This window comes from Rhinolophus ferrumequinum, chromosome 25 (genome assembly GCF_004115265.2).
Source record: "Rhinolophus ferrumequinum isolate MPI-CBG mRhiFer1 chromosome 25, mRhiFer1_v1.p, whole genome shotgun sequence".
In the NCBI taxonomy this organism is placed as follows: domain Eukaryota; kingdom Metazoa; phylum Chordata; class Mammalia; order Chiroptera; family Rhinolophidae; genus Rhinolophus; species Rhinolophus ferrumequinum.
This window is the reverse complement of record NC_046308.1, coordinates 12,779,636-12,795,008: the sequence shown is the minus strand read 5'-3', so window position 1 is coordinate 12,795,008 and position 15,373 is coordinate 12,779,636. Positions and strand designations below refer to the sequence as shown.

General features: G+C 41.0%; 1 protein-coding gene across 12 annotated transcripts in view; it reads left to right on the top strand.

The window, feature by feature from the left end:
• The first annotated feature begins 9,025 nt into the window (after positions 1-9,025).
• CIT (citron rho-interacting serine/threonine kinase) overlaps positions 9,026-15,373 on the top strand; it is a 156,026-nt gene continuing 149,678 nt past the window's right edge. For all 12 annotated transcript variants that reach the window (XM_033097805.1, XM_033097801.1, XM_033097806.1 and 9 more), the window contains exons 1-3: positions 9,026-9,070; positions 10,116-10,224; positions 14,499-14,640. In XM_033097805.1, coding sequence (XP_032953696.1) covers positions 10,129-10,224; positions 14,499-14,640 — 238 coding nt within the window. In that variant the 5' untranslated portion in view covers positions 9,026-9,070; positions 10,116-10,128. The remainder of the gene's footprint in view (positions 9,071-10,115; positions 10,225-14,498; positions 14,641-15,373) is intronic.

Genomic DNA, 15,373 nt, shown 5'->3' with positions numbered 1-15,373 from the left:
CATTTAAAGTGATTATTGATACGTACATAGTTATTGTCATTTTGTTATTTGTAGTTAGATTGTTTTCATCTTTCTCTTACAGAAGCCCTTTTAATATTTCCTGCAATGCTGGCTTGGTGGTAATGAATTTCTTTAGCTTATCCTTTTCTGGGAAGCTCTTTATCTCTCCTTCAATTTTAAATGATAGCCTTGCTGGATAAAGCAATCTAGGTTGTACCTCCTGCCCCTCCCTTCTGGCCTGTAAAGTTCCTGCAGAAAAGTCATTTGGTAGTCTTATAGGAGTTCCCTTGTATATAACCCGCTGTCTTTCTCTTGCTGCTTTTAGGATTCTCTCTTTGTCTTTAACCTTTGCCATTTTAACTATAATGTGTCTTGGTGTGAACCTGTTTGGGTTCACCCTGGTTGGAACTCTCTGCACTTCCTGGGCTTGTATGTCGGTTTCCTTCACCAGGTTAGGGAAGTTTTTTGGATATTATTACTTAGCATGTTGTTGTGCTTGATGTTATCTCAGAGGTCTCTTAAACCATTTTCGTTGTTTTTTATTCTTTTTTCTTTTTGTTGTTCCACTTGGGTGATCTCTGCTAATTTGTCTTCTAAGTCGCTGATTTGATCCTCTGCTTCATCTAACCTGCTGGTAATTCCTTCAAGTGTGTTCTTTATTTCAGTAATTGTATTCTTTAGTTCTAACTGGTTGTTCATTATGATTTCTCTATCCTTCTTTATGTCATCACTAAGCTCCTTAAACATTCTTATCATCAGTGTTCTGAACTTAGTCTCTGATAGGTTGGTTACCTCTATTTCATTTTGTTCCAATTCTGGAGGTTTCTTCTGTTCTTTTATTTGGGATATGTTTCTTTGTTTCCCCATTTTGGCTGACTCTCTGTGTTTGCTTTGGTGTATTAGGTAGATCCCCTAGGGTTCTTGGTCTTTGCTGGGTGGTCTTATGTAGTTTGTGTCCTTTATATTTGACTTGCACCACTTCCATATTCTCCTGTACGTGTGTTCCAAAGGTGACCCTTGTGTTGTGTATATTGTCCTGTTAAAGTTGGGCTTTACTTGCCTTTGGCTTGTCAGTAGGTGGGATTGACTCCTAGGCTGACTAGCTGTGAGACTAGACTCTGCCCACAGTGGATGATTTGCTGCGTGAGGGTTGACCACTAAAATGAGGCTTGGCCTCTATGGGCTCTTGTGCTTGTAGAGAATTCCCTCTGGGTGTTTCACTTGTAGGTCAAACCTGGTAATACTCTGGTTTGGTCTGGAGTTGCTCTTTGGGTGTGTTGAATCTTCCAACTGAGTTAGTTTTAGAGAATGAAATTACAAAGACGATTCTTTTTTAACGACTAAGCTTTGTAGTCATTAAAAAAAAAGTATCTTTGACCTTATCTCCCGCTATTCTTGCCTGTACTAATTCTTCTTCAACCTTGCTGGTTGTGGGAGGCCCAATAGGGGCCCCTCAAGATGTCCGTGTCCTAATCCTCAGAAAATGTGAATATGTTACATGGCAAAAAGGACAAAAATTTTTTAAAGTAAAACTTAAATCAGAGTGGTTTTTCACCTGAAATTTAAATCTAGTACTTTACTGAAAGCATAGGTGCATTTATTCATTTATGCACACATTAATTCAGAGAATATCAGTTGATTGAGGGCCTGCCAAGGTCCAGACACTGTGCGAGGTACTGAAGATCATCTCTGGGAGCAAGATGGGCATGACCTTTGCCTTCCTACATCTAGAGTGTGGGTGGGCATAGGAGCGGGATTTAAAAATACCTGGGGTGCCAAAAAAATGTATATACATGACTTGTATTCATCTTTTGTTATTGGTATATATTGAGTATTGCAATTTTCATGCAGTTTTCCTTTCTTAAAATATGTATACATTTGGCCAAAAAAATGTATACACATTTTAAGAAAGGAAAACTGTATGATAACTGTAATACTCGATATATACCGATAACAAAAAATGAATCCAAGTCACGTTTGACTTCTGCAATGACAAGAGGTGCTCCAAGTGGTTCCCATCAGCGTCCAGACACTTCTGATGACGGCGAACTACTGCTTGAACAACGCTGACCAAAGTGTCCACTTTATACATTTTTTTGGCACCCCTGCTACATTAGATAGACAAGAAGGGTAGAGAGCCAATTAAAAAATAAGGTTATTATTACATGCAGACGTAACATAAATCTAAACGAAAGGTATGGGGCAATATTCCCAGGACAAGGTGTCTGGCTTCTTGGAGCTCAGCTAAGGCACGAGACACAGTTTATAATAAGTATATGCTTGCATTGATTTTGAGAGATTGACTTTCATCTAATCTCTTTTGAGTATGGGTTTTCCAGTCCACTGTCAATAATAATCATATTAAATATCCAGAGAGAAAGGAACTGGACCACTGTAGGAAATTTTCTTAAGACTCCACTTGTTTTGGGCTGTTTTAGGTTTACATCGATATTGAGAGGAAGATACAAAGATCTTTCATAGACGCCCTGTCCCCACACAGGCATAGCCGCCCCCATGATCAATATCTCACACCAGAGTGTGATGTTTGTTACAATGGATGAATCCACACGGACACATCGTTATCACCTAAAGTCCAGAGTTTCCATTCGGATCACTCTCGGTGTTGTACATTCTGTGGGTTTGGACAAATGTATAATGACGGGTACCCACCATTACAGTGTCACACAGAAGAGTTTCCTTGCCCTAAAATTCCCTGTTCTCTGTCTGGTTACTCCTTCCTCCTCCCTAATCCCTGGTAAACACTGACATTTTCACTGTCTCCATAGTTTTGTCTTTCCCAGAATGTCATATTGTTGGAGTCACACAGTATGTAGCCTCTTCAGACTGGATTCTTTCACTTAATAATATACATTTAAGGTTCCTCCATGTCTTTTCAGGGCTTGATAGCTCATTTCTTTTTCTTTTTTAAAGATTTTATTGGGGAAGGGGAACAGGACTTTATTGGGGAACAGTGTGTACTTCCAGGCCTGTTTTTCCAAGTCAAGTTGTTGTCCTTTCAATCTTAGTTGTGGAGGGTGCCGTTCAGCTTCAAGTTGTTGTCCTTTCAGTCTTAGCTCATTTCTTTTTAGCACTGAATAATATTCCATTGTCTGTATGGACCTTAGTTTATTTATCTATTCACCTGCTGAAGGATATCTTGGTTGCTTCCAAATTTATGTTGGCAATTATGAATACAGCTGCTGTAAACAACCATGTGCAAATTTTTGTGTGGACATAAGTTTTTAGCTCCTTTGGGTAAATACCAAGGAGTGTGATTGCTGGACTGTATGGTAAGAGCATGTTTAGTTTCGTGTGAAACTGCCAAGCTGTCTTCCAAAGCGGCTGTACCATTTTGCATTCTCACCCGCAATGAATGAGAGTTCCTGTTGCTCCACGTCCTCACCGGCACTTGGTGGTGTCAGTGTTCTAGGTTTTGGTCACTGTAATGGGTGTGTAGAGGTACCTCATTGTTGTTTTCAATTGCATTTCCCTGATGAAATATTATGTGGAGCATCTTTTCATATGCTTATTTGCCCTCTGCCTATTTCTTTTTGATGAGGTGTCTGTTAAGCTCTTTGGAAATTGGGTTGTTTGTTTTCTGTTTTTTTTTCCTCCCTTCTTCTGCCTCCCCCCTCCCCCACTCCAGTTCAAGCCGTTGTTTCTCAGTCTAGTTGTGTAGCTCCCTGGCCCATCCCGGTGTGATGAGCCTTGCGCTCCCCCCGGCTGAGGCAGTTGTCGGTCGGCCGCTCACAGTAGCTCTCGCAGGCTGCCGGCCACTCACGCTGGCCTCTGGCAGCTCCTGACAACAGGGCAGCCTATACCAACCTCCAGCTGCTCATGGCAGCCCAGCTCCAGGGAGAGCCATTGTTCTCAATCTTAGCTGTAGAGGACGCAGCTCACTGGCCCATGTGGGAATCGAACTGGCGACCTCGGCATTAGGAGCACGGCGCTCCAACTGCCTGAGCCACTGGGCCTGCCCTTTATAACATTTTTGAGGAAACATAATTAACTGACGTGTCTAAGCATCCTAGAGTAATTGTCTCGATTCAAATGGCAGGAAGGCTAATTGTCATTTAATTGAGTTTTGAAAATTTATCTTTCCTTATTAGAAGCTTTGTCTAAGGTCAAACAAGGGGAAGAAAACAGATAGGAAATGATTCATTCCAACTTGGACGAAACGTTGGAAAAGTAATGGTGTCAGAATGAAAGTTGTAACAATCAGTTAAAATTTTCATAACCTTTAAAATCTGAAAAATGTATTTGGATTTGTTTGTGAGCTCTGTTGGTTTACATAAAGTATGCTTAATGTATTTGTTTGGAATTTCCATGTCATACAGTTACAACAGTTCTCAACCCAGGATGATTTTGCCTCCCACCCCAGGGGACATTTGGCAATGTTTGGAGACATTTTTGATTGTCACAACTGGGGCTGTGTGCTAGTGGGTGGAGCCCAGGGATACCGCTAATCATTCTACAATGTACAGGATAGTGCTCTACAACAAAGAATTATCTGGACCAAAATGTCGGTATTGCCCAAGATGGGAAATCCTGAGTTATAATGACGTTTCACATTTATATATTCGTTTTAGAGTTTTTTACATTAAAAAATTGAGATAATTCACACACCATAAAGTTCACACTTCAATTTTACAATTCAGTGGTTTCTAGTATATTCACAAAGTTGTGTAACTATCAGCATTGCTGTCTAATTCTAGGACATTTTCAACGCCCTTTACTCATTAGCAGTGACTCTTCATTCCTCCATCTTCCCAGCTCCTGGCAATTACTAGTCTGCCTTCTGTCTCAATGGATTTACCTCTTCTAGACATTTCATGCAAATGGAATCATGTAATATGTGGCCTTTTGCATCTGGATTCTTTCACTGAGCATGACGTTTTTGAGATTCATCCATGCTGTAGCGTGTGTCAGTGGTTCATTCCTGTTTATGGTCGAATAATATTCCATTTCTTGGATATACCACCTTTGTTTATCCATTCATTTGTTGGTGGACATTTGGTTAGTTTCTATTTTTGTGCTATTACTAATGCCAAATGCTGTCAGGAACATTTGTGTACAGGTTTTTGTGCAGTTTTATGTTCTAATTTCTCTTGGGGTATATACCGAGTGGTGAAATTGTTGGGTCACATGGTTACTCGGTGTTTAATTTTTTGAGGACCTGCCAAACTGTTTTCCAAAGTGACTCCATAAGTTTACATTCCCACCAGCAGTGTAGGAGGGTTCAGTCTTTTTCACATCCTCACCAGTAGTCAGTGTCAGCTGTCTTTTTGATTATTGCCCTCCTAGTGGGTATGCAGTGGTATCTCATTGTGGCTTTGATTTACACTTTCTTAATGACTCATGATGTGCAGCATCTTTTTATGGGCTTATTGGACACTCGTGTATCTTCTTTGAAGAACTGTCTATTCAAATCTTTTGCATATTTTAAAATTTGGTTATTTGTCTTTTTATTATTGAGTTGTAAGAATTCTTTGTATATTCTGGATACTAGACCCTTATCAGATATTTTATTTTGATTTACAAATATTTTCTCAGTCTGTGGGGTTGATGGCTTTAGATTTTACAAAGCATTTTTCACATCTCTTAGCTCTTCATGTCACAATAACTAGACATCAATTTAGGCTCAAAGAGGCTAAGTGATGTGTGTTTCTCAAATTTCAAGAGCTTTAAAAAGCTATATCTTTGTACCACTTATACTGTTTACTTAACATTTTCTCTATTCACTTACAATTTTTTTTCTTAAATTACCTCTTTTTGCCTCACCCCAAGTGATATAATCTATGAAATAACTGGTTTGATGGCCTAGCAATAGTTCACCCTGACACACAGTAAAATACATAATTTTAAAAAATGACATTTGTATGTGACCTGAAAGTATCTCTCATACTAGCTGTGGGGACACAATTTTGGGAAACAGGTAATACCTGGGATATGGCTTGCTCCTAGAAAGCACTCAGCGAGTGGTAATTATTTTTATTATTTCGAAATTGCCTGCAGCTAAAATAGTTGGAGGAACTCTTTCTTGCTGAAGGGACCAGAATAGCTTTGTCTCTTGATGTCTAGAATGGGGTTAGCTTCTCAGATTCTTTTTCTGTCCTTTGGGAGGATGGTATGTACAATTCTTAATGTCCCACTGAGTCTTGTAGTCATTCATCCTACTTAAGGTGCCTTGGCATATCTCTGGTTGTGTTATCTCCCAGTTGAACGCTCTGAGGGCAATCCCATTTCTTTAATTTTCACATTTCGGGTATTTGCTGTCACACACCACCTGCCCTCCCGTCCCTTGGTTGCCACAGTCCTCTGTAGTCTCTCCACTGCCACAGGAACATATCACAGTGTTTCACAATTATTTGCTTACAGCTCTATTTCCCCACCATACTCAGCTTTTCAAAAACAGGCAAGGTGGGTGTCCTTTTCATTTTGGTACCTCCAGTGTGTGGCACAATAAATGTTTTCTGACTAAATCAATAATTAAATGTAAGAACATCATAATGTCCTTCATTATGACTCAGTTACGATGATCTTCCAGAATCTCCATCACAGCAATCATCATGGATTCATGTTCGGCATGGAATTGGTCATTGTTTGATTTTGTGCAAGAACAAACGTAAGGTTTCTATCAGTCTGGTTTTAATAACAATTCATCTTGTTTGGCAGTGGCTTATCCTTTTAGTATTTGCACAGCCACTATTGGTCCATTCTTATTTTCATCCCCCCGACACTTTCTTGTAGTTACTACCCCTAAAAGAAAAGTGGTAGAGTTCATGTGGTTTTTGCTTTATGTTTCTTTATTCATTTTATTTGTTGTTTATTCCCTGTCTTGTTTCATGAAGGATTTTTGCAAAGGCCAGTAATTGTTCTAATGAGAAATTAATAGGATATTTAGGCAGGATTCAGGACAGTGCAAAATGGTGTTGTTAGCACTGTGTTCTAATTTAGGATGAATAAGTTGCAAGATTCTGGTAAAGGTTTCTATTTGTGATATCCAGAAACTAACAGATTTGTTGGACTAGGAAAATCAGCAGAAGCATTGACTTGCTTCACCTTGACAGCTTTCCTGAGAGTCTTTATATCACGTCAACAAACAACTGGCTACAGCTCTTTTTGTCTCTCCTCACCTTGCCATCCTCAAACTTTTGTTTATCAAATGTCATTAGAAGCATTTACTTTGATACGTTTTTCTGGATTGGGTCAGCCCTTGCATCAGGACAAAAGCAGGGGCTGGAAGAATCTCTAATGTCTTCCGAGAAGCAGGTTTTGTGTAGATGAAAGGATTTGGAATCAGATAGTCCCAGAGTTCCAAACCCAGCCCCACCACCTAAAGCTGAATGACTCAAGATTAGTCACTTCCTCACTCTCTGCTTCACTATGTAAAATGTGGATTGTAGTTCCTCCCTCTCAGGGTTGTGGTAAAGAAAACGAGATAAGGTACATGAGAAAGAAAGTGGGGGGTCTTGATAAATAGTAGCTATCATTACTGTCCTAGGAATGAATAGGAAGTTATGCTTGGGTGAAAAAACTGTATTAAACAAGTCTATAGCTTTCGTTTTGTACTGACGTGTGCACATGTGCGTGCATGTGTGACTGATAACACATCATCTGTTCTATTTGGTGTAGGGATCGGAAGGGACTGCCTTCTCCTCAAATTTTTTATATACATAAATAGAACATATATACATGCAATTGAATAATTATGAAACAAACCTGCATGTTATTACCACCCAGGTAAAGAAATAGATCATAGCAGCACCCTGAAAGGTTACCAACTCCAGGTAACCACTATCCTGACTTTTGCTTTGTTTATGGTTTTACCACCTGTATGTACATCCCTCCGTAAACAACATTGTTTTATTTTGTCTGCTTTTGAAATTTACATTAATGAAATCATACTTCATTGTCTTACTTCTTTCATTCGGCATTGTTTTGAGACACATTATGTCACTGTCTCTAACGGTAGTTTATTCCTTTTCATTGCTGTATGAAAGCACCACAACATAGAAAATTATCCTTTCTATTGCTGGACATTTGGGTTGCTTCCAGTTTTTTTTTTTTGTTTGTTTGTTTTTTTGCCGTTCTGCCACACAATACTATTTGTACATGTCTCCTAGTCTACATAATTAGGAGTTTCTCTAAGGTAAATACCCAGGAGTGAGTCATAGAATGTGCATGTCTTCAATTTTAGCAAATAGTGTTAAACTGCTTTTTAAAAAAACTGTACTCATTTACACTCCCATCAGCTATGTAGGAAGGCATGGAGCTCCACTTCTTTGAAACAGTCAGACACCGCCGCCCCTTTTTTTCTTTTTCCTAATCTGCGTGCATATTATTGTATCTCACTGTGGCTTTCTTATTTCGTGATTACGAATGAGGTGGAGCACGTTTTCATACGTTCGTTGGCCATTTGGATTTCCTCCTTCGTGGAGTGTTTAAGTCGCTTGCCTTTAACTTATTTTAAAATATCCTTTCAGACAGTCTCAATACCTTTACCTACTCGTGCAGGACTGTTAGCCCAAAGATGCTGTCACGGAGGCAGGTGGAAGTTCAAGCTCAAAACATTTGCTGCCTCAGCTGTTATCACAGAACCTGTTGGTTCACCAAAGTAACAAGTACTTCGACTTGAGCCAAAATTGAGGAACAAGACCAGGCAGAGAGGCCTGGCTATCTTCCTCCTCGTGGCCATGAAAGCCGGGGACATCGCCCTGGCGACTTCCCTAGGGATCTTAGACACGAACAGACGCGTCCACAAACACTGTATCCTCCCTAACCGCCAATTTCAAACTTTCAAGACCTGCCTTGCCGGGTTTGCCCTTCTCTGTTTCCCATTGGTCATGAGTCAAAGGAAGAAACAACTTGATTGGCTTTTCCTTTCATTTCCTCCGTCCCTTTAAGGACTTGGTGGGGGGAGACTGGAGATATAGTTGTCCATCATAGGAACGGACACTCTGATTGGTTTAGATACGGCTGGGTCCCGCCCGCACCGTGCCCCTGGTTCAAACGCGGCGGCGGGAGACGCGGGGCGGGACAGAGCGCGGACTGGCCGGGTCCTCTGAGGGTGAGTCTGAGCCCCCACCCCACGCCCAATTTTTCTCCACCCCACTCTGCAAGACCAGGAGAAGGGCTTTCTCCACTCACACCAATCTCGTGTTCCCTCCCGCAGTGGGGAGGGTGACGGCCCCGTCTCCAGGGCTACGGGGGGTCAGAAGGGTCTTCCCAGGCTAGTAGTGCGCGCGCCCACTCCCACGAGAGCCGAAAGGTCTTCCAGGAGGGTGCGCGGGGCAGGAGGAGTTGTTTCTCTCTGAAACTGGGTGGGGGCCTGTGGTGTTCTGCCCTGTCTCCTGTCAACGTTACTTGCATCATTCTGTCTAGTGGAGTCCGGCAGGTCCTAATTACCTGTGTGACCATAACAATTTACTTTAGTATCTTCGTAGTCTTTTATCCATCCATCACTTCCTGCTTCTGTTCCAGCTCCCTGGTATCCTTGATGTTGATAGAGAAGGCCTGGTCCTGCCTCAGAACCTTAGCTCTGGCTGTTCCCTCTGCCTGGGGTACTTTCCTTTCTTTAGATAGCAGCAAGTTTTGCAGCTCACCCCTTCAGGTCTTGGTTCAAATGTTATACCTTCTCAGTGAAGTCTACGCTGACTACACTGTAAAAAATTGTGTGTACACCCCCTGCCACACGCCCCAATTGCCCTCACCTTGCTGAAAACAATTTTAACCCCATAGCACTTATTTTCCAACATATTATGTAATTCGCTTATTTTCATTCATTCATTCAAAAACTGTTAGCACTATGTGCCAGGCTGTGTGTGTACCCACTATGTAAGGATAAAAATCCTTGCCCTGTGGAGCTCACGTCCAAAGGGTGGGAGGCAGAAAATAAACAAACTGGTGAGTATGTCAGATAAATGTGTCACCTCCTGTTATAGTGAATAAAAATTTGGTTTTTAATCTCCATCGCCAGACTGAGCTTTCCAAAGATCTGTGTGCTGGAGGATCTTTACCTCGTTATCCTGATATATTGAGGGAAATCAGGATCTCTCAAGCCCTTCCTCCTCAAATCGGCATTATACACTTGACCTTCTCCTATCTTCCTTCAGCACTGGTGGGGAGATGTTGAAGTTCAAGTATGGAGCACGGAATCTGCTGGACACTGGTACAGCTGAGCCCATTGCCAGCCGGGCCTCCAGGCTGAACCTTTTCTTCCAGGTAACAGGCTGCGAACTCTGCTCACCTGAGTTTATTTCCTTGGCACCTCCTTGACACTTAACTTTGCTTTTATTATAGGACTGAGGCTAATCTAGGAGAAATCCCATTTGGTGTTTTATATGTGCTGGTAGTATTGGAAAAAGGAGCTATTGTGCAGACAGGAGTAGATAGCTGAACTAGCCCTTGAAGGGAGATCTTTTTTAAATCATTTCATACACTTTATACTTCTGTACAAAAATTTGTCTTTTTATTAAAGAAAGAAAAGTGAAAGACCAAAGGTGCTCTTTTGACTAAAATTTCTGTAGGTGTAATCCTATTTCTTTTTCATTCAAGCGATGTTTATGTTTTAGAGTAAAAAAACAAAACCAAACCAATTTTGATAATACCTCGCTTGTGAAACCCATATTCCTCTTAAGAACATTTCCATCACCCCAGTACTATTAAAACTTAATATTATGAGATTATTTCCAAGTAGATTTCTAATTCGTTTGTCTGATGTCGATGGAACACAGTTCTTGTTTGACTTACGAGTGTGTAAGTCTGGGGGACAACATAGATAGTGGTGAAGATTTAGGTTTGAATCCCGGCTGCAGCACTTGTTAGCTGTGTAACCTGGCGTGAGTCATTTGTCTCCTCTGAATCCATTTGCCACTCTTTAAAATCGAGGTTATAGCACCTAACTCACAGGATTGTTGTCCGGATTAAATGAGACAATCCAAGTAAAGCATTTAGCTCCTTGCCCATTCTTGGTAAACCCTTTATAAATGGGAACTATTATTTCTACTAAGTGTAGAAATAGTAATAGCATTAGTTATAATAACAATAAATTTATGTTCAGTTGGCAATGAGTATATTTAGGAAAGTATTTATATAGGATACCTGCATATGATAAATGCTAATATGTTCTTGATGACATTTTTCCCCCAAATATTTGTATTGGGGAATGGTCAAACAGATCAGGATGAAGACAGATTGAAAGCTTAGGTTGTTCTATGGAACTGTCCCCATTGCCATTTTAAGTTATGAGATACTTTTCACAAATAAATAGTCTGTCTCTAACCTTAGCTGACTAGAGTGCTTCCATTTTTTAGCACCTTTATCGTTTTACTCCAAAACTTTCCCAACTATTACAGAATTATTAAGGGCTTATTATGTAATAACTGTGGCTTCCAATGTACTGGGCACAGAGCCAGCATGTTCCTGATTATCTTTCTTTAGTCTCATAACAGAGGGAGAGACTATCCTTAGTTACATTTCAAGCAGGAGGAGACAGATACCTAGGGAGGCAAGGACTCGCCCAGGATCATGCAGCTTGTAAATGGCAGAGCCAAGCTTCATTTTTGGTTTGTCTGACTCCAGAGGGTAGTCCTGTAACCATTGGGCAACACTGCCAGTATATGTCAGTTTAAGTGTATCTTATATTGAAATGTCATAACAGGAAGGATTGTGGGTAAATCCCCAATTCATCTTTTTTTTAATTTCCCCACCCCAGGAAAGCTATTATTTGCAAGTGTAGCTTTCACGAAACATGTGCTTAATGTAAACAAAGGAGGACACTATTCTTTCCCCATGCAGTGCTGTTAAAATGAGGTTTTAATAGACTAGTGATTTTGTTTTCCATTTGGGTGAAAACTTTAGACTGGTCTCAATTTCTACTTCATAGTACGTCCCAACAAGCTCTAGCCCAGTGGTAGTTCTAGGCCAGTGGTTGGCAGACTTTTAGATTTTTTTTTTTTAATTTTTTTTTATTTTTATTGGGGAATATTGGGGAACAGTGTTTTTCCAAGACCCATCAGCTCCAAGTCAAGTCGTTGTTTCCAATCTAGTTGTGAAGGGTGCAGCTCAGCTCCAAGTCAAGTCGTTTTTTTCAATCTAGTTGTGGAGGGTGCAATTCCCTGGCCCATGTGGGAATCGAACCAGAGACCTTGGTGTTGTAAGCACTGCACTCTAACCACTGAGCCAACTGACCGACCGCCTACTGGCGGCTCAGCTCCAAGCTCAAGCCGCTGTTGTTTCTCACTGGTCCGTGTGGGAATTGAACCTGTGACCTTGGTGTTATGAGCACTGTGCTGTAACCACTGAGCCAACCGGGACTTTTAGATTTTTGAGCCAGTAAAATTTCACAAATTTGCTGGGCTGACCTAGGTTTGCCAACTTTTTATTTTACCAAGTAAAGTATATAAAAAACCAAACAGACAAAAAGAAAAACCTTTTATCTTCTGGTCCTTTTATTTCATAAAGAAATAACATTTTAAGAAACACCAAGGAAGGAAGGATATCATTTCAGAATAAGGGATGATTTTAAATTTGAATACATTTAGCTTTATAAAAGAGTCATTGTGTAGTGTTCATTTTTTTCTCATTTCACGGCAGACTTGGAGACTATTGAGAATCACTACTGTATTTGGGAACTACTGATCTAGTGAGTCTACACTCATTAAAGAATAGAAGAAACAAATAATCTTATTTTTCTGAGTTAGTGGCAGAACTGTAAAGTGACAGATATGATGGCCAGATATGGAAGTACTTGTGACCCAGTGCTTCACAAACCTGGCTGAGGTTTGAGTCTCTTGGGAAGCTTGTTAATAAAACAGATTCTAAGCTACAAACTGGAAAATTCTAATTCGGTAAGTTGGGGATAGGACCAGCGAATCTGCTTTTTTTTTTTTTAAGTTCTCCAGTTCTCTATATTCAAATGCAGCCAGTCTATTTCTGTTATCCAGTGCTGTGTAACAAATGACTCACAAAGTTTCAAGCAACAATGATTTCTTTTTTCTTATGATTCTGTGGGTTGGCTGGATTTAACATATGCTCCACCCTGTGACATCAGCTGGGGTCTCTCAAGGGGCCATATTGAGTTGGGAGCTGGGTCAGGACTAGAACATCTGGGTGCTGAATGCTGGCTGGGGCACCTCAGAGTTCTTCCACCCAATTCCTCTTCTCTATGAGGTTTTCATTATTCGGTAAATCTAACCCATTTTTTTTTCTCTATGAATTAAGTATTTTAGACTCTGTAGGCCATACGATCTTTGTTGCATCTACTCAATTCTGCCATCATAGCACAAAAGCAGCCATAGACAGTATGTAAATTAATGAGTGTGGCTGTGTTCCAATAAAGCTTTATTTATCAAAACAGGTGGCAGGCCAGATTTGGCCCATGGACTATAGTTTGCTGACCCCTGGTCTAGCCCAAGCTTCTTTACATGGTGGCTGGCTTCCCAAAAGAGCAAAAGCAGAAGCTGCCAGACTTCTTAAGGGCTCCATACTGAGCTGGCACAGTGTCACCTGAGTTACATTCTGTGGGTTGAAGCAAGTCACAGATTCAAGGGGAGGGGAAATAGGCTTCAGCTCTTGATGGAGAAGCAGCAAGTACCTTCAGAGTCGGAGGAACTGTTGGTGGCCATGTTTGCAGAGAGACCTACATAATCCATGGCCTGACACCTGGAGCCATTGTTCCAGACCGCGGATTGCAAACTCATATCTTTGGAGGCCAGGCAGAGAGTGCAAATGAGTCAGGTGGGCAAGATGGAAGACTGCAAGTCAGTGAAATGCAGAACACATTCTCTACCCAGAGGGGAAGTGCTACGTAGCTGTAGTTCAAAGTCGCTAGACAGGAGTGTGGGGCAATGTTGTTAGATCCGCCAGTGCTTCAGAACTCTCCCTCTCCCCCGCCCCCTTTTGGTGAAATCAGATTTTTCAATATTGGCAGATAATCCAAATTATTTTAAATACTACATGCCAAATGAAACATGTTTGTGGGCTAGCTACAGTCTGTCAGTTTGCAACTGTTGTTACAGATCATGAATAAATTCAGCTTTAGTGTAGTCTCTCCATTCATACTAGATTGTCTCATTGAATTGAAGAAACTGCAGCTATATTAATAAACCTCTGGGCACACATGAAAGAAGTGGCAGTCGTTGATTCCTATTGTGGAAACATGGAGACATGTCAGGACCAGCAGGGTCCAGAGTAAATGTTCCCGAGAGCCTGAGACCATTAAGAATGAAGGGCCTTCTCTAATTTATGGCGTGTTTGTGAAGTTTTGCTTCCCAGGTGCTGGTGAAAGAAACCCACAGTAATGGAATCGTACAAGTGATAAATTAAATGACTGTCAATTGGTGTCTCTTTAAAGAATGAAGCCACAGAATTGTGCTGTTAGTGTGTGTCGTGAGCAGTTAGTTGAGCTGGTGGCGTGTAATGTGCTCTGTGTGGATGTTATTGATCAAAGCTTTTCATTATTGACAGTGTCTCCATCTGCTGTTTGCTGTTTTTAGGGGAAACCACCCTTTTTGACTCAACAGCAGATGTCTCCTCTTTCCCGAGAAGGGATATTAGATGCCCTCTTTGTTCTCTTTGAAGAATGCAGTCAGCCTGCTCTGATGAAGATTAAGCATGTGAGCAACTTTGTCCGGAAGTGTAAGTTGGGAGAACTTTGTTTTGGAAAATTGTCTCACTAGAGAAAACTGGAAAGCTGCCAGAGGCAGAATGAGTTAGTGGCTGGCGGTAGGGGGTAAGAACTGTGCTCTTAGACAGACCCAGCTTCAAGGTCCGGTCCTACCTGTTGTAGCTGGGAGACCAGGTAAGTCAGTCCCTTTCATTACAAGTGACAGAAACTCAGTTCAAACTAGGTAAGGTAAAAAACTGAATTTATGGTTCACGAAACTGAGAAATCCAGGGGTGGGTCAAACTTCAGGCGTGGCCGGTTCCAGGGACTGAAATAATGTCCTCCGGCCCAGCCCTCTAGTCACTCAGGGTGGACTAATCCATTAGGCACAGGGGGCATAGGCTTAGGTCCCACAATATTTAATTTTAATACATTTATTTTATTTTAATTAGTTTACTTGTAATTTATTTTACAATCATAAGAAACATATGAATGTAGAAATAATATGTAATGGTTCTGGATTATATTCACCTTTTTGCCACTGGAGTCGTAAAATTGATTGATTGATTGATTTTTTTTAACGCAGGAAGGGGCTGATGAAAATAAAAGTGCCTCGGGCCTATAAAAGTCATAAATCGGCCCTTCCCCGTACTCTGTTCTTGACTTTGCTTGACTTCTACGTGGTGGGGAAGTTGGCTTCTGGTACCCCAGTTTTATATTCTTTTACCCTACACCAGTGTTTTTCAACCAGTGGTGATTTTGCCC